General features: G+C 46.7%; 1 protein-coding gene across 1 annotated transcript in view; it reads right to left on the bottom strand.

The window, feature by feature from the left end:
* NPHS1 (NPHS1 adhesion molecule, nephrin) overlaps window positions 1-22,755 on the bottom strand; it is a 65,473-nt gene that overhangs the window by 21,321 nt on the left and 21,397 nt on the right. Inside the window, exons 9-21 of the mRNA XM_058196240.1 lie at window positions 22,521-22,692; window positions 21,537-21,694; window positions 20,279-20,420; window positions 20,053-20,177; window positions 16,708-16,794; window positions 15,578-15,749; window positions 13,195-13,324; window positions 11,818-11,990; window positions 7,680-7,820; window positions 3,869-4,009; window positions 2,423-2,538; window positions 486-657; window positions 121-277 (exon numbers count right to left, since the gene is read on the bottom strand). Of these exons, the coding sequence (XP_058052223.1) occupies window positions 121-277; window positions 486-657; window positions 2,423-2,538; window positions 3,869-4,009; window positions 7,680-7,820; window positions 11,818-11,990; window positions 13,195-13,324; window positions 15,578-15,749; window positions 16,708-16,794; window positions 20,053-20,177; window positions 20,279-20,420; window positions 21,537-21,694; window positions 22,521-22,692 (1,886 nt within the window). The remainder of the gene's footprint in view (window positions 1-120; window positions 278-485; window positions 658-2,422; window positions 2,539-3,868; window positions 4,010-7,679; window positions 7,821-11,817; window positions 11,991-13,194; window positions 13,325-15,577; window positions 15,750-16,707; window positions 16,795-20,052; window positions 20,178-20,278; window positions 20,421-21,536; window positions 21,695-22,520; window positions 22,693-22,755) is intronic.

The following is a 22,755-nucleotide window of genomic DNA, read 5'->3' as shown; positions in this document are numbered from 1 at the left end:
TCCCAGCTTCGCTGGCCACTGGCGGGCCACAACACTGTGTGGTTGTGTCCGTGCAGTCATCCAAAGTCAAGCTCAACTCTTCACTATTTTACTACTTCACCTCCTGATGGGAAATCTTACCTTGGACTTTGGAGATCGAGGGAGACCCCATTCTTGGCCCAGCTGAAGATCACACTGGGCACACCCTGAGCGCTGCACAGAAGCACAGCTTGGCTTCTTCCATCACCTGAAGCTGCCACTTTGTTTTGCCCAGGGCCCTTGAGGATTTCTGGTGGGTCTAGAAGGGAAGAGAGATGTGTGGTTAAAGTTGTGTTGCGTGTGTAAGCTGCTGGCTGAAAAGAAAAACAAAGAAAGAGATGACATCAAGGGGCTCAGAGAAACACTCCAGGGGTGGGTGACAAGCAATTATGACAAGTAAAACATCAGATTTTATAGGAGTCTTTAAGTCTAGGACATATGAAAGGTTGACTAGTGTTAATACTTACATCGCACAATCAAACGAGCACTGCTTTTGGCTGCTGGGGAGATGCCATTATCTACTTGACACTCATAAAGTCCAGCATGTGTTCGTTGGGCTCCTTGGACCCGCAGGGTGCCCACCAATCCTTCAGACAATATTTTAAAACCTAAATCTTCCAGGCTGCGCTCCAAATCGCCCTGCATAAGATGCCAGAATAACAGGAAGATTGTATTAAGCCGTACAATAGCACTTAGACTTATATACCGCTTCATAGTGCTTTACAGCCCTGTTGTGTCTTGCCCGCTCTCACAGCAGCCGGGGCCTTCTTATCTGCTCCCGAACACGGAGGAATGTATGCCTCCTGGCCCCAGTCCTGGCTCCATGCCCAGACAAGCTGCAGAGGAGGGGGCACCTCCCGGTCCCAGCCCTGGCTCCATGCCCAAGCAGGCTGAAGAGGAGGGAGCATCCCCCAGCCCCAGCCCTGGCTCCATGCCCAGGCAAACGGAGCAACTAGACCCCTCCCCCTCCTCCACAGCATGTGAGCCTGAGGAAAGTTTATTTCCAACAGCTGCTGATTGGAGTGACCCTCGCATCAGAAGACTGGATAGGCGGAGGCAACAGAAGGAAGGGAGGGGCAGGCCTGAGTCATGGAGCCACACCCCATGGCCTATATAAAGGATCTGCTTTCTGGCAGTCTCTGAGTCAGGCAAAGTCGAACTTATCTTGCTGAAGTCACTTTCTGGTCTCCTGCCTGCTCTGAGGACTTTGCTAGGACTTTGGGCAGAGCTGCAGAGGCAAGCCTGATTCGGATTTCCCTGACCCGGCCGTCAGCGGAGGAGTGGGACACGACAAGCCCTCTCTAAGCAGTTTACAGAATCAAGCCTCTTGCCCCCAACAATTTGGGTCCTCATTTCACCCACCTCGGAAGGATGGAAGGTCGAGTCAACCTTGAGCCTGGTGAGATTTGAACTGCCAAATTGCAGGCAGCCGGCAGTCAGCAGAAGGAGCCTGCAGTACTGCACTCTAACTACTGCGCCACAGCAGCTCTTAAGATGCTCAGCAGGTATGTAGCACCTCAGCCTTTAACCTTTAGCTTAACCTCTTGGTGTCTGCACCAACAATTCCTTGCATATATAAGGATGGAAGGCTGAGTCAACCTTGAGCCGGTGACGATCAAACTGCAGGCAGTTGGCAGAATTATCCTGCAATACTGCATTCTAACCACTGTTTCACCACGGTTCTTATTGTATGTAAATGATTGTAAACCGAGGGTTACATGTAATTAAGAACTCTTTTTCTCACAGATTTTCCCACCCCCACCCCGTCCTTCGGTCCAGCCCACTGGTTTCTGCACAGAGCACATCTCACATCTGCCTGTATATGGGTGGCTTTCCTTTTCTTTTCCTACACTTGCCTTTGGCACCACTTACCGCTGGCACCTAGTCCCTGGAAGATTTTCCCAAGAAATTCTTGGGCTTAAAAATAGAAATCCCCAGCTCTTATTTACCTTTATGTATTTGAGTAAAGTGGAGCAAACCACCAAACCACAGAATGTCAGCCTCTAAAGAAGCATTAGCTCCTGCAAAACAGCCTCGTAATCTTGCAGTAATGCAAGATTCCTGCCAGACAGTTAAACGCAAAGCTGATTCTTATGTCTTTTTTTTTTTTTTAAATGTCCGGCTCACCCCAGTCCATGCAATATGTCTGATCGTTAGGAGTTACATTACCAAAGCCTTTAAAGGAAGTATTCTTTAGTTGTCAGCGGCCATTAAAGAACCATTATTAGCCATCAAGTTGTAAAGGAGGTTGGGGAAAAAAGGTCATTTCGCTTGGCATGGCCACATCACGTCCATTTTAATTGGAGTAAGAAACGTTCTCCTGCTGGCACCACTGTAGGGTTAGCATACAGAATCAGTGCCAATCCTTCCCCTGCTTTCTCCTGGCTTAGCCCTATAAGTTTACCAGCCACCTCCACTGGAAATTTGGTATAGGGTTGGCATCAGCCTGGCACACAATTTCGGCGCTGTCTCCCAGGTCCACGTAAGTTGGATCTGCAATGCTGCGGATAGAGGGTGAATCTGTTTGTAGGAGGAAAAAGAAAAAAAAAAGCATAACTCGGTTCGCACACAGTTGTCTGTTCAAGCTGCGTTAACGATTTGACGGCTGCATTTCTACAACATGCTAAGCTCTCCATTAATTTTAGCTTTGGCTGGAGGTGTCTGTGTGAGTATAATGCTTAATGTATTATGCAGATTAAGTAAACGCCTTCGGTTGTGTTCACTTAGCAAAGTCGCGCAGATCAGACCTGCGCCTGAGAAATCTGAAGGGAGAAAGACGGTGATGTTGCTAAATCATAGCCTCCTAAAGTTGAAAGGAATTTGGAAAACTTCTAGTCCAACCTCTTGCCCGATATAAGAATCCTCATGTACAAGCAACTTGATTAAATAGACCAGGGGTGTTAAACTCAAGGCCCGCGGGCTGCATCCAGCCCACAGTTTTTTTGTGTGTGTGTGCTTAGACTTGGCCCGTGAGGCCAGCCTGGAAACAGCAAAGGACCGGCCCACTGTGGCTCTGCCAGCAAAAATGGAGTGTGTCCCATCCTGTCCCCCCCCCCCAAGCTCCATTTTTGCTGGCAAAAGGCTATCAAAAAAAAACTAAAAGCAAAACAAAAGGAGAAATATTTCCCCATTTTGCATTTGAGCATGCAAGAAGGGACAGGAAAGGAGAAAGGGAAAGAGGAAAGACAAAGAAAAAGAAGGAGAGATGGGAAGAGAGTAAGGAAGGAAAAAGAAGGAAAGAGGGAAGAAAGAAGAAAGGAGAATGAAGAGAGAAGAGGGAAGGGAAAAGGAGAAAAGGAAGGGAAAAGAAGGAAGGAAGGAAGGAAGGAAGGAAGGAAGGAAGGAAGGAAGGAAGGAAGGAAGGAAGGAAGGAAGGAAGGAAGGAAGGAAGGAAGGATGGTTGGTTATGAGAGTGAGGGAGGGTCTCAGAGAAGTCCTACCTTAGCACTTGGCCACCACAGATGCCCGCCCCCAACACGAGTCCCATGTCACGCCTACCATGGCCATGCCCCAAGGCCACACACACGCCGGCCCTGATGCAGCCCTCAATTAAATCGAGTTTGACACCCCTGAAATAGACCATCTTAGAAGAAACAGTAAAAAATAAAATTAAGTAGGATATGGAAAAAGAACTCCATCCTTCTTCAACCTGAGTCCTTCAAGAAATGTTGGGGCAAAATTCCCATAATCCCTGGCCACTAGCCATTAGGGCTGGGCCTGATGTAAGTTGGCCAGACTCATCTGGATGGAGCCAGCTTGGGAAAGGATGGGTTAATCCAAACTTTTCTTTCTTGAGTCTATATAGATGTGTGAAGACAGGGAATATTTTCCTCCGAATCTCTTAACTTACAGTGCACGTTTAGAGTGATGGTGGTTTCATTTTGTCCTTCTGCATTCTCGCAGTAGATCCGGTATTTGCCGGCATCAGCTCGAGTCACGTTCCAGATCTCCAGAGATCCACCATCTCGCAAGTGGTACCGTGGGGAACCCTCTACGACAGAGACAATCCATCACAAGTCAAGCTCCACAAAGAAACAAGCACTTGGATCACCAAGGCAAGGAGGGGGGAGGGATTTCATGGGTCAAGCCAACAATGATCAACAATTCAAATGTTCTTCTGCATCAGTTTTGCTCCCATCCTAATTCTTAATTCCATCCTGCAATGAAGGAGAAACGTCCTAACAGTGAAAACAAATAACCAGTGGAACTGCTTGCCTTCAGAAGTTGTAGGTAGAGGTGGGCTGCTGCCGGTTCGGACCAGTTCAGGCGAACGGATTGTTACAATTCAAGAAGCCTGCTGCCGCCACCGTTCTTTGACCGGCACGAAAAGCCTCCAGCCACCACTGCCGCCTCAGTTCCGGCCAGCAAGGAGGCAGCAGCTGCAGGCTCTTCACCAGTGGTGGAATTCAAAAATTTTTTAGTACCGGTTCTGTGGCCGTGGCTTGGTGGGCGTGGTGTGGCTTGGTGGGCATGGCAGAGGAAGGATACTGCAAAATCACCATTCCCTCCCCACTCCTGGGGGAAGGATATTGCAAAATCCCCATTCCCTCCCCACTCCTTTTGGGCCTCTTGTGGCTCAGACTGTTAAGACAGTCTGTTATTAACACAGCTGCCTGCAATTACTGCAGGTTCTAGTCCCACCAGGCCCAAGGTTGACTCAGCCTTCCATCCTTTATAAGGTAGGTAAAATGAGGACCCAGATTGTTGGGGGCAATAAGTTGACTTTATTTATAAATATACAAATAGGATGAAGACTATTGCTAACAGTGTAAGCCGCCCTGAGTCTTCGGAGAAGGGCGGGATATAAATGCAAATTAAAAAAAAAAAACTCCTGGGGATATTGTAAAATTTTCATTCCCACCCCACTCTGGGGCCAACCAGGGGTGGTATTTGCCAGTTCTCCAAACTACTCAACATTTCTGCTACCGGTTCTCCAGAACCTGTCAGAACCTGCTGAATTTCACCCCTGCTTCTCGTGCTGAAAAAGAGGCGGCGGCTGGAGGCTTCTTGCGCTGAAAAAGGATTAGAAGACCTCCAAGGTCCCTTCCAGCTCTATTCTGATTCCAATCTCTCACATCAATGGGTTCTAAAGTTCAGGACCCTGCATAGTTCATTCACTGCTAGTCTCCATTTTTTTTCGTTTCACTAAATATGAAGACCTTTGACACAGGAAGGGACAAGAGAAAGAAAATCCAAGAGTAAGAAACCTGCCATTTAATAAGTGTTTTTTTTCCGGTGAGTCCAGGCTATAGGGCAACCTGGTCTACCCAAATATGGGATGGAGCACACTGCTTCCTCTTTCGCCTTTCAGCCCCAGTCCAGGGGGCTTCACAGGCAGTCGCTTTCACAACAAAACTAGTTTGTCACGGAAGCGACTGCCTGCGAAGGCTCCTGGATTGGGGCTGAAAGGCGAAAGAGGAATTAGTATGCTCTATCCCATGTGTTAGTGCCACTTTATAATGCCTTGGTAAGGCCACACTTGGAATATTGCATCCAGTTTTGGTCGCCACGATGTAAAAAAGATGTTGAGACTCTAGAAAGAGTGCAGAGAAGAGCAACAAAGATGATTAGGGGACTGGAGGCTAAAACATATGAAGAACGGTTGCAGGAACTGGGTATGTCTAGTTTAATGAAAAGAAGGACTAGGGGAGACATGATAGTAGTATTCCAATATCTCAGGGGTTGCCACAAAGAAGAGGGAGTCGGGCTGTTCTCCAAAGCACCTGAGGGTAGAACAAGAAGCAATGGGTGGAAACTGATCAAGGAAAGAAGCAACTTAGAACTAAGGAGAAATTTCCTGACAGTTAGAACAATTAATAAGTGGAACGACTTGCCTGCAGAAGTTGTGAATGCTCCAACACTGGAAATTTTTAAGAAAATGTTGGATAGCCATCTGACTGAGATGGTGTAGGGTTTCCTGCCTGGGCAGGGGGTTGGACTAGAAGGCCTCCATGGTCCCTTCCAACTCTGTTGTTATATTATTATATTATATTATATTATATTTGGGTAGACCAGGTTGCCCTGATAGACAGGTCTCACTGGAAAAAACAATGTCTCCCCTGGTATAGCTGACAAAGCAAGGAAAGCCCGTGGCTTAGAGGTTAATACGTCTACCTAATATGCAAGTGGCCCAGGTTCGAATCCCAGAAGGCAAGTGTGAAATGCTCCCAGTTCAGACCAGATCGCCCAATCCAGTAGTGCTGGTGGCAGGTGCTAGGACTTTGGCAGAGCAGCAGAGGCACGCCTGATACGGACTTCCCCGACCCGGCCGTCAGCAAAGGAGTGGGACACGACACTTTCTTTGTCGGTAAATATAAATTCAGCACTGCCATTTAATGCATTTACAATGTTTTATGGCAAAGCTGCACTAAACTGACATTTTGGGACACCATCAGGTCTCCACATGTTGGCCACCAGGAAAAGCAAATATGAAACGCAGTACACTTGCGTCAGATTAATGTAATAGAATCGTGCTAACAAATTTATATTAAATTTAATTTGGATTTTTCCCTATCCTATCTGGCTGTTTACCCCCAGCCCAGCCTGGATTTTTTGAGCTGTAGCCCCCAAAGGCTCCTATCAGTTCTATTCTATTCTTGTGGCTCTTCCTGAATATTCTAGCTTCATATTTTGATTTATCTCTGCGGACCCCTTTCCTTCTTCCTGTCCCCCACTTATCTTGACGGTCTCAAGGCCCACTGGCTCTTTTTTTTAATGGCTCCACCCTTACATCCGATTCTTTTTTCTTTTCCTTCCCATCCTTTCAAAATGCTCGGCACAAACCTTCCATCTTCCCTCCCTGCTGGAACTAAATCAAGACTGACATAAACATGAACTAAAAGCTCATACTCCTCATTTGTCCCTGTTCCCATTGTCTCCTTCTCCCTCTGTGGTCTCCCAGTAAGTCCACATAAACAGGACCAGGGGTGGGCTTCAAAAATTTTAGCAAGGGGTTCTCTGCCCTGTTGCTGGGTGGGTGTGGCCATGGTGGGCATGGCCTAGTCATCCTCCTGCACCACAGCGGGGAGGGGTTTGCCCTCCCCAGGCTCTGGAGGCTTTCCTTGAGCCTCCAGGAGGGCAAAAATGGTCACCCCAGGCTCTGGAGGCCCTCTGGAGGCCAGAAACAGGGCCGTTTCTGGCCTTCCCAAACTTTTGGTAGACCCATTTTTCACTCTCCCTGAGCCTCCGTGTGTGCCCTGCACTTACTTGCATCCAAAATGGGCCGCGAGGGGACTCCTGGATGGGAGGGGTGGGTGGGGCCAGCCAGGAGTGGGATTTGGGGTTTCTCCGAACTTCGCAGAACTAGAGGTTCTCCTGAATCCCTGTGAACCCCCAGCGGCCCATCCCTGGATAAGTTAAGCGCAGCTTGGCCATTTTCATGCACATTTTTAAAAAGCAAAGAGCAGGGATATAGGAAATGTGAGACTAGGGGAATTTTATAGAATGCAGCAGGTAAGAGGATATCCAGCGATTCTTACCTTACCCAAGTTCTCAGGTCTTTAGATCGGGGTTTCCAACCTTGGCCACTTTAAGACTTGTGGACTTCAGTTCCCAGAAGTAAAGTTGGCTGAGGAATTCTGGGAGTTGAAGTCCACAAATCTTAAAGTTGCCAAGCTCGGAGACCCCCTGCTTTAGATTTCATCCTAAGGTGTGTGACCCACCTGTTAAGATCACCTCTCCAAGAAAACTCCAGCGATAGGTAATCTCGGGAGGGCTGGCAGATACCAAAAGGGGCAACCGGGCAGACCCATGCTCCACAGCTTGCACTAGGTGGGTCTGCTCAGGGGAGAACTCTGGAGGAACTGTGTTGAAAGAAATGAAGACACACATTTTTGGAGGTCAGGCCCATGGAGGCTTCAAGAGCCAAGATTGCTAACTGAGACATTCCCTTTTCTGGCTCATTGGTCTACAGGTGGTCCTCGACTTATGACCAATAAAGATCAGAAAATTTGTTGTTAGGTAGTGTGGTTGTTAAGCGAGACATCACATGACTGCAACTTGTGACCTCCTGCCAGCTTCTCCCTTGACTTCATTGTCAGAAGCTGGCACGGAAGGTCACAAGTGGAGACCACAAGACCGCAGGATGCCGCAACTGGTCACAATTGCAAGCTGGTTGCCAAGCACGTGGATCACGGTCGCATGACTACAGGGAATGCAGCAGTAGTCATAAGTGCAAGGACCAGGCATAAGTCACTTTATTTCAGTGCTGTCCTAACTTTGAATTGTTGCTTAACAATTCAAGTTGAGTGTCAACCCTGAAGCTGACCTGACTGAAGCCATTTTTGAACGCTTCAGTGTTGCCACAGGGATGGGGGATTTGAGATAGTTGGGATCCTGTAGCCCAGCGGTTCTCAACCTGTGGGTCAGGACCCTGTTGGGGGTCAAATGACGATTTGCCAGGGGTCGCCTAAGACCATCGGAAATATGGGAAGTATACTTGTGAGTTGAAGAATTGCGCTCCAATGGTTGACTCCACAAGCCAGCTGCAGGCTCTTCAAATCACTAGCCGAATTCAGCTTCAGGCGTGATCAATTAAAAAAGAGAGAAATCTTTGCTCTGATGTCTCCCTCTCAAGCCAGCTGCAATCACTCCCAATCATTGGCCTAATCTGGCTTCAGGTGCGATAAACTTAATAGGGGAGGAGTCTCCGCTTTAATGCCTCCGTCCTCAAGGCAATCGCAAGCAGTTCAGATCGCTAGCCAATACGGCTTCAGGTGCGATATTACGGTTGGGGTTGCCACATCGTGGGGAATTGTATTAAAGAGGTCGCAGCATTATAAAGATTGAGAACCACTGCTGTAGCCAAAACAAAGTATTTTCTCTTGGGAACCAAGGACATTCTCACACCTGGTCCGAGGAAGGAGGTGTGATGTCACCAGGCAACCAGACAGAGCCGTGATTGGATCATGTGACTGACTGTTTTGAGAAAGTGGGGAAACTTTTACTTTTAATTAGGTGAAAACCCTGGGAGTCTTCAGAGTCGGGTTTCACCAGATCTGTTCCAATATGATATTTCCAATAAAGCTATTCTTTGAGGAATCTACCGGTACCTGCTTCGGAGTTTTGCTTGATATGGAGGTATGACTTGGAACCCTGACACTGAGGACTTCCTGTATGTATAGATCTGTCAAAGCATAGAAACTACCATTCCTTCCCCTGCCCATCAAGTCATCTTCGCAAAAAAAGACAATCTTCCATTCCTATCCTCCAGGATGTTTTCTTAACTTCACGGTCTTCACAGTCTTTAACTCTGGGATTTCCTGGAGATTTCCATCCATGTATTATCCTAGTAATCAAACATCGTTTTTAGCCAGCGGAATGTCAATGTCCACAGGAAAGCCTGGAGGTCTATTCAGGGATTGGTTTTATAGGATCTCAGATATGCATAACAAAAAGCTACTCTAAGGCAGCATACAACAATTGAATAAAACAACTATAAAGCATGTACAAAAAAGTATAAAAGAGAAATGATTATAGAAATGAAAATGTAAACCAGAGGCAGGGAGAGGATAAAAATGGTTATCACAGCAATCCATCTAAGCTTGTCTCCAGTTCTTTTTATCAGTCAGCTTTGTTTATTGAATTATAAAGTATTATAAAATGCAAAATAAATAGAAAAGCAGGGAGGGGGAAGGAAAGGAGGAAAGATAAGAAGAAGAAAAAAGAAAAAAGAAGCATTGACTTCCAACTGTCTCTGGTATGTTAAAATAAGGCATGAACATCATATCACAACTTTTTGCTTTTTTCATAATAGTATGAACAAGCCATTTCTATAAAGCTTTATCAGTCTAATTGGCAAAACCCAACTCAAAATTTTCATTCTTTTCCACATCAAGCATGAAGTTCAGAAGTGGTCTCCATGTGGAAACAAAAGTACTTATGTTTCTTTTCTTTAATCAAAGCAGTCAATTTTGCCATTTCAGCCAACTCAATAGGGCCTCTGTGGCTCAGACTGGTAAGACAGTCTGTTATTAACAGCAGCTGCTTGCAATTACTGCAGGTTCAGGTCCCACCAGGCCCAAGGTTGACTCAGCCTTCCATCCTTTATAAGGTAGGTAAAATGAGGACCCAGATTGTTGGGGGCAATAAGTTGACTTTGTATATAATATACAAATGGATGAAGACTATTGCTTGACATAGTGTAAGCCGCCCTGAGTCTTCGGAGAAGGGCGGGATATAAATGCAAATTAAAAAAAAAAACTCCATCAACTTCTACAATGAGCACGTCTCCAGTTCCTTGCGACCCTCAGGCCCACTAACATAACCAGGTCTGGAAGGATTTCGGAATGTCAGAAGGAATGGAGCTAAGCTAACTAACCTTGGAGGGGAAGAAGATTGCATAAGACAGGCACTATGGCAGAGAAGATACATCTCCTGGGACTCACCAAAAGTAGGTCCCTATGTTGTGGCCTGTCGGGCGCCAAACCCTCCAGCAGCCGAATCAAAGGAGGAGAAGGAGACGTGGGAGTCGGGGCCAGCATCAGGGCAACCTCTCCGAGGGGGAAGAAGGAATGGAGGGAGGGAGGGAGGGAGGGAAGGAGAGAGAGGAAGGGGAGAGAGAGACAGAGAGAGAGAGAGAGCGCCCCCAGGTCTGGAGGTGGCTGATGAAGAAGAAGAGGAACAGCTGGGTCCAGTGTCTGACATGCGGCTGCACAGAAGGCAGAGGAGAGGAGAGCAGTGGAAATCCATGGGCCAGTCCTGGGGAAGGAAGAGCCACCGCTGCTAGCGAAGCCCCACCCTAACTGTGGGGATAAAAGGCAGGGGGCGGAGATGAATAGGTGTAGCAGACAACTATTCATCATCCAGCCGGATGGACTTGTTAGCCTGAGAGAGAAACTTTTTGCCGGGGCTGCCAGCATTCCTAATAAAGGAATCTTTTGAGTTCACGCCAGAGGAATTGTCATGTTTGGGGAGCTGGGTCAGAACACCCTAGCTCCATGATGGTGAACCTATGGCAAGTGGCATGCAGAGACGTTTTTCCAGGCACGCAAGCGGTTGCCAAGCTCACCTGAAGCTGCGCATGCACACGCACCCCATCTGGTGTTCAGGTCTCTTGGTGCACATGTGCACAATTCAGGGGACCCAGCTGGTCTTCGGAGCTCTCCCGTGCACACGTGCGTGCTTGTGTATGCGCGCGAGACGACTGGTGTGCAGTGCATACACGCGCAAATGGCATTTGCGCGTGTGCGTTGCACGCACGAAAGTTGTGTGCACGCACAGATGATGAGATTGTGCGTGCAGCGTGCACTAGTACACATGCACAAAATGTGCGCATGCACAGATGGTGCGGTTGCGCGCACAGCACATGGTGGGGGTGCACGCGAAAGCTGTGCACATGCACAGATGGTGCAGTTCCGCACTGCAGCACATGGGGAGGAGCCACACGTTACTGCTGATGGTACGCGAGTGCGCACAGCGCACAAAGCACGTTCCTGTTAGGCACTCGGTAAGTAAAAAGTTTGCTACCACTGCCCTAGCTGATGGTACACACAGCATGCTTCCTCTGCCTGATTTAATAGGATGGGTAACTAGGGAGAGGTGCCCTCAGATAGCCCGCTCCCATGCCACAAAGGGCTTTAAAGATTTAAACCAACAGTTTGGATTGTACCCAGAAGCAAACTGGCAACAGATGTAGCGGAGCAGAGGTGTAACATGTGCTGTTCTGGAAGCACACATAACTGCCTTCACCGCTGCATTCTGTGCCAGCTGAACAAATCCACTGAATGAAAAGCTTCACGTTCGGAGCTGAACTTCCAGCAACAAAGAAACAGTAGTTAAGGGACATTTCCGTATACTTACATAGGACCGTAAGCTGGTAGAAGGTGTTCACACCTTCAGAGAGAACAGAGCTGTAGGCGTAGCATTCCACCCTCTTCCCATGATCTGCAGATGACACTACCAGAGTCACTCTTTCCGATGCTGAGAAACCTCCAAATTCTGCTTTCCTTTGGCCTAAATTGACGCCGTCCAGCCTGAAGGCGAGAAGGCGTGAAGATTATCGCAGCCGAACTTAATGTTTCTGACAAGAGTCCAAAGATGAACCTCTATATTCAGAGACAATCTACTGACATAGCTCAGCTGCCGGGGATGAGCAAGAGACAAGACCTGATGCCTTCGTAGCCTCACTTGCACGTTTTCTGACAGGCCTGTTTCATGCTGCTGTCAGAAACAGAAAGCAGGACCGAGTGAAATTTGGGACTGATTCAGCTGTCTAGTTCTTCTGTTGACATTACAGCCTAAGCCTCGGGAAGTCGGAAGCCTGATGGGTCAGGACTGAGGAACAATGGGGGAAATACGAAGTGACAGCTGAAGAACGTTTCCATACAGCAAAGATGATCTTCTTCTTCTTGCCCTCCTTCTCCTGTGTGGATTTGTTGTTCTTATGACATTGTGGGAAGAAGACAACATGACCCAAATGGGTCGCCAGTACGCAGCCAGTACGATGCATGCTAAAGCAGCATTTGGCATATCTAAGGGGGTCCTCAAAACTTAATCTGGAGGGGAATGTAAAACGCTTTCCCTCTAAAACCAACCTTCCTCTTAATACGAGAGGACAGATCCTTGATTTGATGCAACCAAGGGTGTCCACAGGATATGGCCAAGAAAGTCAAGAAGCAGTTGTGATGGTGAAGCTGAAGCTCCATGTACGACACACATAGAAAACAGGCTTCCATCACACCAATACATTTGCCCTCCTGGCCTTTCTTTTTACTAGACCCTGCAAACAACCCTGGATGCAAAATTAATCTTGGGCTATCCAATAATTATATTGGTTCGGAAAAGAGCCCCAAACCCAATGACTTGATGCTACAGGATGAACCCAAAAGGAATGACCTTCATCTGCTATGCTTGAGCGATTTAAGAGCTACGGTGGAAAAGTAGTTAGAATGCAATAGTGCAGGCTGACTCTGCCGACCGCCAGGAGTTCGTTCCTGATGGGCCCAAGGTTGACTCAGCCTTCCATCCTTCTGTGGTCGCTAAAATGAGGAACCAGGTTGTTGGGGGCCATACCCAGACGCTATAAACCGCTTAGAGAGGGCTGTAAAGCGCTGTGTGAAGCGCTATATATATGTCTGAGCGCTATTGCTATTGAAGCCAGTCTTGGTGGAAAGAGGCAAAACCTACAAAGACAATCAGAGAAGCTTGAAGAAGGTGGTCATCAGCAGAATTACTCACCTTTTTCCATCTTTGAGCCAAGTGAGATGAGCAGGAGGGTTGCTGCTGCCCGATTTGCAGGTCAGCGTCACCGATTGGCCACGTCTCACATTTTGGTCTGTTGCTGTAATGGTGGCATGCAAAGGTGGAACTAAGGAAAGAAAGGGTATTTCAGATTTGTATTGTCACTCCCTACCAGGGGTGGGCTGTCGGGGGTTCGCAGGGGTTCAGGAGAAACTCTAGCTAAGATTTTGTGCAGTTCAGAGAACTCCCAAATCCCACTCCTGGGTGGCCCCGTCCACCCTGCCCCACCCCTCCCAGGAGTCCCCACATGGCCCGTTTTGGATGCAGGTAAGTGGCATAAAGGCTCGGTGAAAAATGGGCCTACCAGAAGTTCGGGAAGGCCAGAAATGGGCCCGTTTCCAGCCTCCAGAGAGCCTCCGGGGCCTGGGGAGGACATTTTTACCCTCCCAAAGGCTCGAGCAAAGCCTCCGGAGCCCGGGGAGAACAAAAACACTCCCCCTGCCATGGTGCAGGAGGCCGACTAGGCTACGCCCAGCCAGCAACCGGGCAGAGAACCCCTTGCTAAAATTTTTGAAGCCCACCCCTGCTCCCTACCCATCATGTTTCACATTCAGCTCCTATTTTTCCACTCACAGTGCACTTCACAACTCTTGGGGACAAAACATTCAGGGGAAAAGAAAATGCAGTAGAGCTTGTTTCAATCGATTGATATTGTGTATGTGAAAAGACTGCATGGAGGAGTCCCGGGTGCTCTCTGAACTTAATCATTTTCTTGCAGACATTTCATTACCCAAATTAGGTAACATCATCACTGCTAGTGTAGCTCATTCCAACCCGGAACTAGAAATATTCTCTTTTATTAGCTAGCATGGAGGAAGAAAGATTCCCTCATTTAGTTTTCTCCATAACATGCTAGTTTTCAATGCACAACAGCCCACTTTTTCTGGACTCACTATGGATCTACATTCCCTGATGTGTTTTCTTGAAACATTGTACTACAAGTTAAAAAGGTAAAGGTAAAGGATCCCTTTGCACATAGATGCTAGTTGTTCCCGACTCTAGAGGGCGGTGCTCAACTCCGTTTCAAAGCCAAAGAGCCAGCGCTGTCCGAAGACGTCTCCATGGTCATGTGGCTGGCAGACTAAATGCCAAAGGCGCATGAAACGCTGTTACCTTCCCACCAAAGATGGTCCCTATTTTTCTACTTGCATTTTTTTTACGTGCTTTCAAACCACTAGGTTGGCAAAAGCTGGGACAAATAACAGGAGCTCACCCCATCATGCGGCACTAGGGATTCGAACTGCTGAACTGCCAACCTGTCGATTGACAAGCTCAGTGTCTTAGCCACTGAGCCACTGCATCCCTTCAAGTTACTACAACCCTGTTTACCCCAAAATAAGACATCCCCTGATAATAACCCCAATCGGGCTTTTGAGCGTATGGCAATAAGGCCAAGCACTTATTTCAGGGTTCAAAAAAAATATAAGTCAGGGTCTTATTTTCGGGGAAACATGGAAGTTACCCAACCCCAATTTTGTCTAGTGCAGGATAGTTCAATTTTGGCAACTTTAAAAGATGTGTGGACTTCAACTCCCAGAATTCGCCAGCCAGCAAGCCCCACATACGTTCACACTGATGTTACTTCATTGGGTAATATCTGCAGGCAAACAGCCAATCTTGGATGTCCTAAGAATTCCATGTCAATCTGTCCATCTTTTTCTTTCTCTGTCTCTCTCGTAAAATAAATTTTATTTATGTTTTTTTTTCTTTAACATGCATGATTACTTAGTGAACAGTATATTGTCTGGGTTAATTTACTTTATACACAATACTTATATCAATAATACTACTATTTAAGTATACATAGTAGTATTCTTCCAACTTCTAACAATTACGTATACTTAGTAATTGTAACACTTTATATTTATGTAACAATATGCATATTTTCCCAATTTCTAATTTCTACCTCTGTGTTTCTAATTTTTAATGAAATAAATCCCATATTAAAAGGTATTCTATATCTATCCATCATCTCTTGCTCTTTTTAATATTTCAACTCTTAATGACTTTCTGAGTAATCTTCCAACTTCTAACATTTGCGTATACATATTAATTATAGTAAATTATATTGTGTGACATTATGCATAATATTTTCCCAATTTCTAATTTCTACCTCTCTTTTCTAATCTTTAATAAGAATATAGAATACCTTTTAATATCCCATATTAAAAGGTATTCTATATCTATCCATCTTTCTCTGCCTCTCCATCCTTCCACTCACCCTCTTAGAACTTCCCATTCTGTGTGTGTGTGTGTGTATGTATGTGTGTGCGCACGCACTTTTTTGCACATGCACAATCTGTGCTGAGTTTTAACTTACACTGAACCAGCAAACTAGTATATGCAGTGAGTGCAGGGGTCCTGGGAGGACCAGTGGCATTGCAGCGGTAGGTTGCCATGTTGTCACTGGGAGTCGTAGTCAAGACCAACTCCTTGGAAATAATATTCCCAGATGAGGCTGGAGATGTTCCTTCCCTTACTAACTTGATATCCTGTGGAAGCAATGCATATTATAGTAAGCATAGTGGAACAGTTAAGACAACTGTTAATCTGACTCAGCGGGCTCAGATGAGCAAATCAACTCTGACAAAGAGAAAAAAATCCCTACTGCCTGCCTTAGAAAAGGATGAGAGGGATGTTTCTCGATATAGAATAACAGAGTAGGAAGGGACCTTGGAGGTCTTCTAGTCCAACCCCCTGCCTAGGCAGGAAACCCTACACCACTTCAGACAAATGGTTATGCAACATCTTCTTAAAAATTTCCAGTGTTGGAGCATTCACAATTTCTGGAGGCAAATTGTTCCACTGATTAATTGTTCTAACTGTCAGGAAATTTCTCTTTTGTTCCAGGTTGCTTCTCTCCTTGTTTAGTTTCCACCCATTGCTTCTTGTCCTGCCCTCAGGTGCTTTGGAGAATAACTTGACGTGCTCTTCTTTGTGGCAGCCCCTGAGATATTGGAAGACTGCCATCATGTCTCCCTTGGTCCTTCTTTTCATCAGACTAGACATACCCAGTTCCTGCAATCGTTCTTCATATGTTTTAGCCTCTAGTCCCCTAATCATCTTGGTTGCTCTTCTCTACACTACTGGATATATCCAGTATCGTGTGACATCATTTCCAGGAGCTGATCGTTTAAGAGCTCTGGTTCAGAACAGGCTTCTCATTGAAGCCCCTGTGAATAACCAAACTTATTTTGGACAGTAGAAATATGAGAATAGAACTGGAAGGCCATCAATAGTTTGAGAATGCTGTGCTCAGATTCCAATTTTGCATGATCGAAGGCAACAAAGGGCTCAAAGTAAATGTATGGAGGGTCACAGGAAACAATCAAAGGAGGTTTCACAACAAGGAGGGGCATATCCCCCCCCCCACCAGACAACCAACCAGAACATTGGGGGGGGGGTGCTTCAAAGCCACATTTGGTTTCCAGCCTTGGATTTTTCACTCACTTGTTTGCCCTGACAAGGCTTCGAATGTCCACTCTGCTGAGATTGCTGCAGCTGTACTCGAACTCCTCCAGCAAGCGTGCAGGTCACCTACAAATTATAAAAATAAAACTTGTTTTAGGAAAACTAAGTTTGCTTTGCCTATACTAATGCAAACAATGTCTTCAGATAAAGTAGATTAATGGGCCCTAACTTCAACCCCAATCCTAAATGGCCACAGTGACGCAGTGGTTAGAGTGCAGAACTGCAGCCTACTTCTGCTGCCTGCCGGCTGCCTGCAATTTGGCAGTTCAAATCTCACCAGGCTCAGGATTGACTCCGCCTTCCATCCTTCCGAGGTGGGTAAAATGAGGAGCCAAATTGTTGGGGACAAGAGGCTGGCTCTCTAAACCGCTTAGAGAGGGCTGTAAAGCACTGTAAAGTGGTATATAAGTGCTATTGCTAAACCAAGCCATGCTTAAATTATGGATAAAGCTTAGATGGTGGGAGGTGGGAAGGGCTGACCAAATACAGTAGTTACAGAACCCTTTCTCTGCAGGTAGTTTAGAGGTAGTCCCAATAGTAGTCCCTACCTCAATTTTTTTTACTACCAGTTCTGTGGATGTGGCTTGGGGGGGGCGTAGCGTGGCAGGGGAAGGATACTGCAAAATATCCATTCCCATCCTCACTCTGGGGCCATCCAGAGGTGGTATTTGCCGGTTCTCTGAACTATTCAAAATTTCTGCTACCGGTTCTCCAGAACCTGCTGAATAGAACCCCTGGATAGTCCTCAACTTATGATCCTTAAACAAGTGTTCAAAATTATGATGAAGCTGAAAAAGGTGATTGACGACTGCACCTCAGACTTATGACCGTCACCGCGGTCACATGATCAAAATTTAGGTGCTTGGCAATTGGTAGGTATGCCTTTCCAACAGTTGCAGCCCTCCAGGATCATGTGATCAACATGTACAACCTTCCCAGGGGACTCCATCCAAGTCGATGGAGGAAGCTGAATACGCTTAATGACCATGTATAAGAAAAAAATCATAAAATCAGATATGAGCCACTTAAGGAAGTTCCAATTCCAATGTTGGGTGTAAGTGGAGGACTCTACCTGTATTTTCTTCTGCTATAATTTTTTTTTTTTTTTTATCTAAGTCCGGCTCAAAGAGAAATGCCTGCGGAAAGAGCTGATAATAGGAAATAAGCTCCGGGCAAAGGGAAGTTTGCAACTTTCATTCATGCCTTTTTTTTCCCCCCAAATCGGGCACACAGCTTTGCCTAAGACTGATTAGAGCTGACCTGAAATGTAAAAAAGTGGGTCAATGATTGTCATTCTAGGTCTGATCTGGAGTACTTTACAGGAGATGGATTACCCAATCAACTCTGGAATGGAAACAGCACACAAGCATCACTTTAAGCCTCGGTTTGCTTCAAGCATGACTTGTTAAATGAGCTGGAGAAACTCATTGCTCATTGGTCTATAAGCCAGTGTTTTTGAAACTTGGCAACTTGTAAGATGGGTGGACTTCTAACTCTGGAATGCTGGCTGGGGAATTCTGGGAGTTAAAATATCTTAAAGTTGCCAAGGCTGGAAAAACGATGGTATAACCCAGAGATCTCCAAACTCCAACACTTTTAAGACTTGTGAACTTCAACTCCCAGAATTCCCCAGCCAGCATGTCTGGCTGGAGAATTCTGGGAGTTGAAGTCCATAAGTCTTAAAGATTCCAAGTTTGGAGACCCCTGGTATAACCAGTGTGGGATTCAACCGGTTCACACCACTTCAACTGAACCGGTTGTTAAATTGCTGGCTGGCCCCACCTCGCCCTGCCCCTTCCAGAAGTCTCCCCGTGCCCCATTTTGTCTCCCAGGTAAGTGCAGGGAGGCCTACTAGGCCCAAAATGGGCTGCAGGGGATGTGGTGTGCCCCCCTCCCGCGGCCTGTTTTTGCTTCCAGGAGGCTACAGGGAGGCCTACTAGGCCCAAAACGGGCACCCTGCGGCCAATTTTTGCTTCCATGGGGGTGCAGGAGGCCAAGTACTGCCTGTCACACACCCCTGGTCACGCCTACCATGGCCACACCCACCCATCCAGTCGTTAGGGCAGAGAACCAGTTGTTAAATTACTTGAATCCCACCGCTGGGTATAACCATGGTATATACTATAAACCAAGGCTTACAAAAAGCAGTGGCTTAATATTATGCAGTCCGAAAACCAGACACATCCCACCAGGCAAAGGTAGTTTCTGCAGGAAAGAGAAGTGAGTTCTTTTGGCAAAAAGCTAATATGGATGGATTTTGGAGACAGAGCATGAGCCAGAGTAGCCTTTTCTGTTGTTTTTTGTTGTTGTTGTTGTTGTTATGTGAATTGTCATCAAAAGTTTTTGCACTCAGGGATGTAAACTGAAGGTCAGCTGTAGGGACCGTTCTGCTATCTCGAGTTGAAAACATGGTAGATTTTAAGTAAGAATGTCCAATCTTGCAAGATTTGGCAGCTTCTCTCTGAAATTTAGAGAGAGGCTTATATATGCAAGGAATTGTTGGTGCAGACACCAAGAGGTTACGCTAGAGATTAAAAGCCAACGTGGCGCAGTGGTTAGAGTGCAGTACTGCAGGCTCCTTCTGCTGCCTGCCGGCTGCCTGCAATTTGGCAGTTCAAATTTCACCAGGCTCAGGACCGCCTGAATACCTCTCACCGACCGTGCGCTCTCACAGAGTGCCGACAGTGTTCTGGAGCGACCTCCCCAGGACTTCGTCAACTTCCGGACCTCAACCTCATTTATCTGCGCTGGCCTGGGTTAGTTTTTTAAATTTATGGGTTTTTAAATGGGTTTTAGTTTTAAATTTTAATTGTGGCCAATTTTAATAAGTTTTTTAAGTGTATTTTAAATTGTATTTATATATTGTCTATTTTACTTGGCTGTGAACCGCCCTGAGTCCTTCGGGAGAAGGGCGGTATACAAATTTAATAAATAAATAATAAATAAGGTTGACTCAGCCTTCCATCCTTCCGAGGTAGGTAAAATGAGGACCCAGATTGTTGGGGCAATAGGCTGACACTGTAAACCGCTTAGAGAGGGCTGTAAAAGCACTGTGAAGCGGTATATAAATCTAAGTGCTATTGCTAGAGCAGGGGTCTCCAGCCTTGGCAACTTTACGACTTGTGGACTTCAACTTCCAGAATTCCTCAGCCAGCACACGCTGGCTGAGAAATTCTGGGAGTTGAAGTCCACAAGTCGTAAAGTTGCCAAGGCTGGAGACCCCTGTGCTAGAGGAATGGGGATCTTGGTATCTTCACTAAAAACCCTTGCAGTGGTCTCAAGGACCATGATGAAGGAGAAGAGGACATTAAAGTGCTTTGGTACCTTGTACCAATCAAGACGAGGCAAAGGGTTCCCACCACTGGCAAAACAAACGAGTTTGATTTCAACGCCAGCTCGAAAATATGTCTCTGGTGGTGGCACATTAAGCCAGATTTTCTGAGGTGGATCTGAGGTAAAAAAAAAATAGGAGGGGGGGAAAACCAATTAGCAGGAAGAAGAGAGGCTTAAAATGCAACATAACCCTGCTGGTTCCCATCCTCATCCTCACATGTTACTCTGAGAGTAACCGAAGCACTCTTGGTGTACATGATGGCTTCGTTGAAGGCCTCACAGATCAGGAGGAGACCATTGTCCTCTCGATATCCTATATATGTCAGATTGGATACAGTGGTCATTCCTCCATACTCTGCCTGCAAGAGGAAAGCAAATTTTACTCAGTGACTACTATTTGCCAAGGAGAGAAAAAAATAGAATAGAATAGAATAGAATAGAATAGAATTTTATAGAATAGAATAGAATAGAATTTTTATTGGCCAAGTGTGATTGGATACACAAGGAATTTGTCTTGGTGCATATGCTCTCAGTGTACATAAAAGAAAAGATACCTATGTAGAGTGGTGGGTTGCCCCTGCTTCGGACCGGTTCTTGTGAACCGTCAGTAAAACCGGGGGGGGGGGAGGCTCCGCCCACCAAACCTGACATCATCAGGAAGCTTTGCGCGATCCCGCTGCAAACCAGTAGTAAAGGTAAGTAGAACCCACCCCTGCTATGTAGCCAGTCTGCTTTTCTGAGGGCCTTATTTGGTCACAGAGCAAGCCGTCACTGTCTTTGAACAACCCCAGTGTCCAGGAAAAAAAATGATCTCCAGGTGAGTCAGATCTACCAAGGGAATCATTCTGTTCTGACCTAACCTTTCCCAGCAGCATGAAGCCATGTCCTCGTCCCGATAAACCCCTTTTATTTAATTTACAGTGAATTCCTCTCCAGCAAAGTCTTTCCTCTCCCACAGTCTTTCAAGATAGTTCACAATTACTGACCTTTATGAGGCTTGGAGAGTGGCCAGGCTGATATCTTTCAGACTCCATACTGTAACCGACAATACTTGGCAAGAATGCAGGAACAGATCTTCACCCAAATGAACTAATTGTCTCCTGCAAATTCCCCTCCCCTTCGCTCCTTTTTATTCTCTATGGGAGGGTCTATTCACCGTTCACATGTGGCTTTACTCCTGAGTCGACCCTTGTTCCTTAGCTGTTCCCTTCTCCTGGCAGCTCTGAGCATGCGCACACTGGGAACAGGATCCAGCTGTTCTTCTGCCTCACTGATGTCCAACTCCGAAGGCAACTGACAACTGTCAGACGGCCCTGACCCCATCTCTGCCTCTGATGCAGAGCCCTCCTCAGAGCCTTCCCCAGATTCCAGGACTGGCCCCTGTTCCTCCCCAACCTCCTCACTGTCTGAATCTGCTGCGGGCCACAACACATTCCAGTTGACTCATGGTCCTCCAGTCTTTTGGGCTTGCCTACCTCTGTAACGGCGGTTTCGGTAGCATTGAGCTCTCTCCATCCCAGCCACCAGCGTAGCATCACTGGTGGGTTGCTTGTAGAAGTGGAGCAGGTCAGGAAGATCTCTTGGTTTTCTTCAGTGCTGCTGGAGCCTATGATTTTCACCTGCTCAGGAGGAACTGCCATTCAGAAATATGGGAGGGAGGGAAAGAAAGAAAGTGATCCGTTGTTATGGGAGAGACACCCCAACCCTCCCTCACATCACCGGGTGGACATTTTTCAGAATGCTCACTATAACTTTCCCTCCCACAAAAAGAACAATGCCATTGCTTTTCACACGCCTGATGGGGCACATCTATCTCCTTGTTTGGGGGGAAAAAATCACGGTTATAAGATTGCCTAATGCATCTAGGAACCACCATTTCTATACAGCAGGGGTCCTCAATTTTTTTAAATAGGGGGCCAATTCATGGTCCCTCAAACTGTTGAGGGGCCGGACTGGCTAGGCAGCCATGGCTAGGTGCTCATGTGACTGGGTGGGTATGGCCAATTTAGCAGTCTAAATAATACACACAAATTAAACTTTAATTTGTTATGCTCCTGGTAGTGGAAAGCAGGTTACTGAAGGGATGTGGCTGCCTTGAGGTGTGTATGAGGGACTTCTATTTGTGTGTGTGTGTGTGTGTGTGTGTGTGTGTCTTTCTCTCTGGAGGCCTGAGAGGCCCCTGAGGCCTTTGCGTATCCTGTTTTTGGCCTCCAGAAGGTGGATGGGGGCCGGCAGATAGGTGGGGTGATGTGGACGGGGAAGCCTGGTGGTCCAGCGTGGGCTGGATTAATGGCTTCAGTGGGCCATATCCGGCCCACGGGCCGTAGTTTGAGGACCCCTGCTATACAGAAACAGAAGAAATGGAGACAGCAGCTGTAGAAATTAACTGGGGAAGAAGCCTTAGAGATATAGGCACAGAGAGAAGGACAGCATTGCTAAAGAAGCTGGCTGGCACTCACAGGTCACTTTCAGAACAATGCTGGACTGCAAAGGCCGAGATAAAACTTGGTTCATGGCCTGACACCTCACTACAGCCATGTTGTCTTCTGGTGTGATTTTCAGGCTCAAGGAACTTCGAGACAATTGGCTGGTGTCATCTGTCTCCCAGTTCCTGGAAATGACTTCATCGTTCTGAAAGACAGAAGACCATCACCTGAGATGCCCAACAATGAGTCTGAAACCTCAAGCGTGGAG

This window comes from Ahaetulla prasina, chromosome 10, assembly GCF_028640845.1.
Source record: "Ahaetulla prasina isolate Xishuangbanna chromosome 10, ASM2864084v1, whole genome shotgun sequence".
In the NCBI taxonomy this organism is placed as follows: domain Eukaryota; kingdom Metazoa; phylum Chordata; class Lepidosauria; order Squamata; family Colubridae; genus Ahaetulla; species Ahaetulla prasina.
Note: the sequence above shows the minus strand (reverse complement) of the source record. Positions and strands in the feature narration are given on the sequence as shown.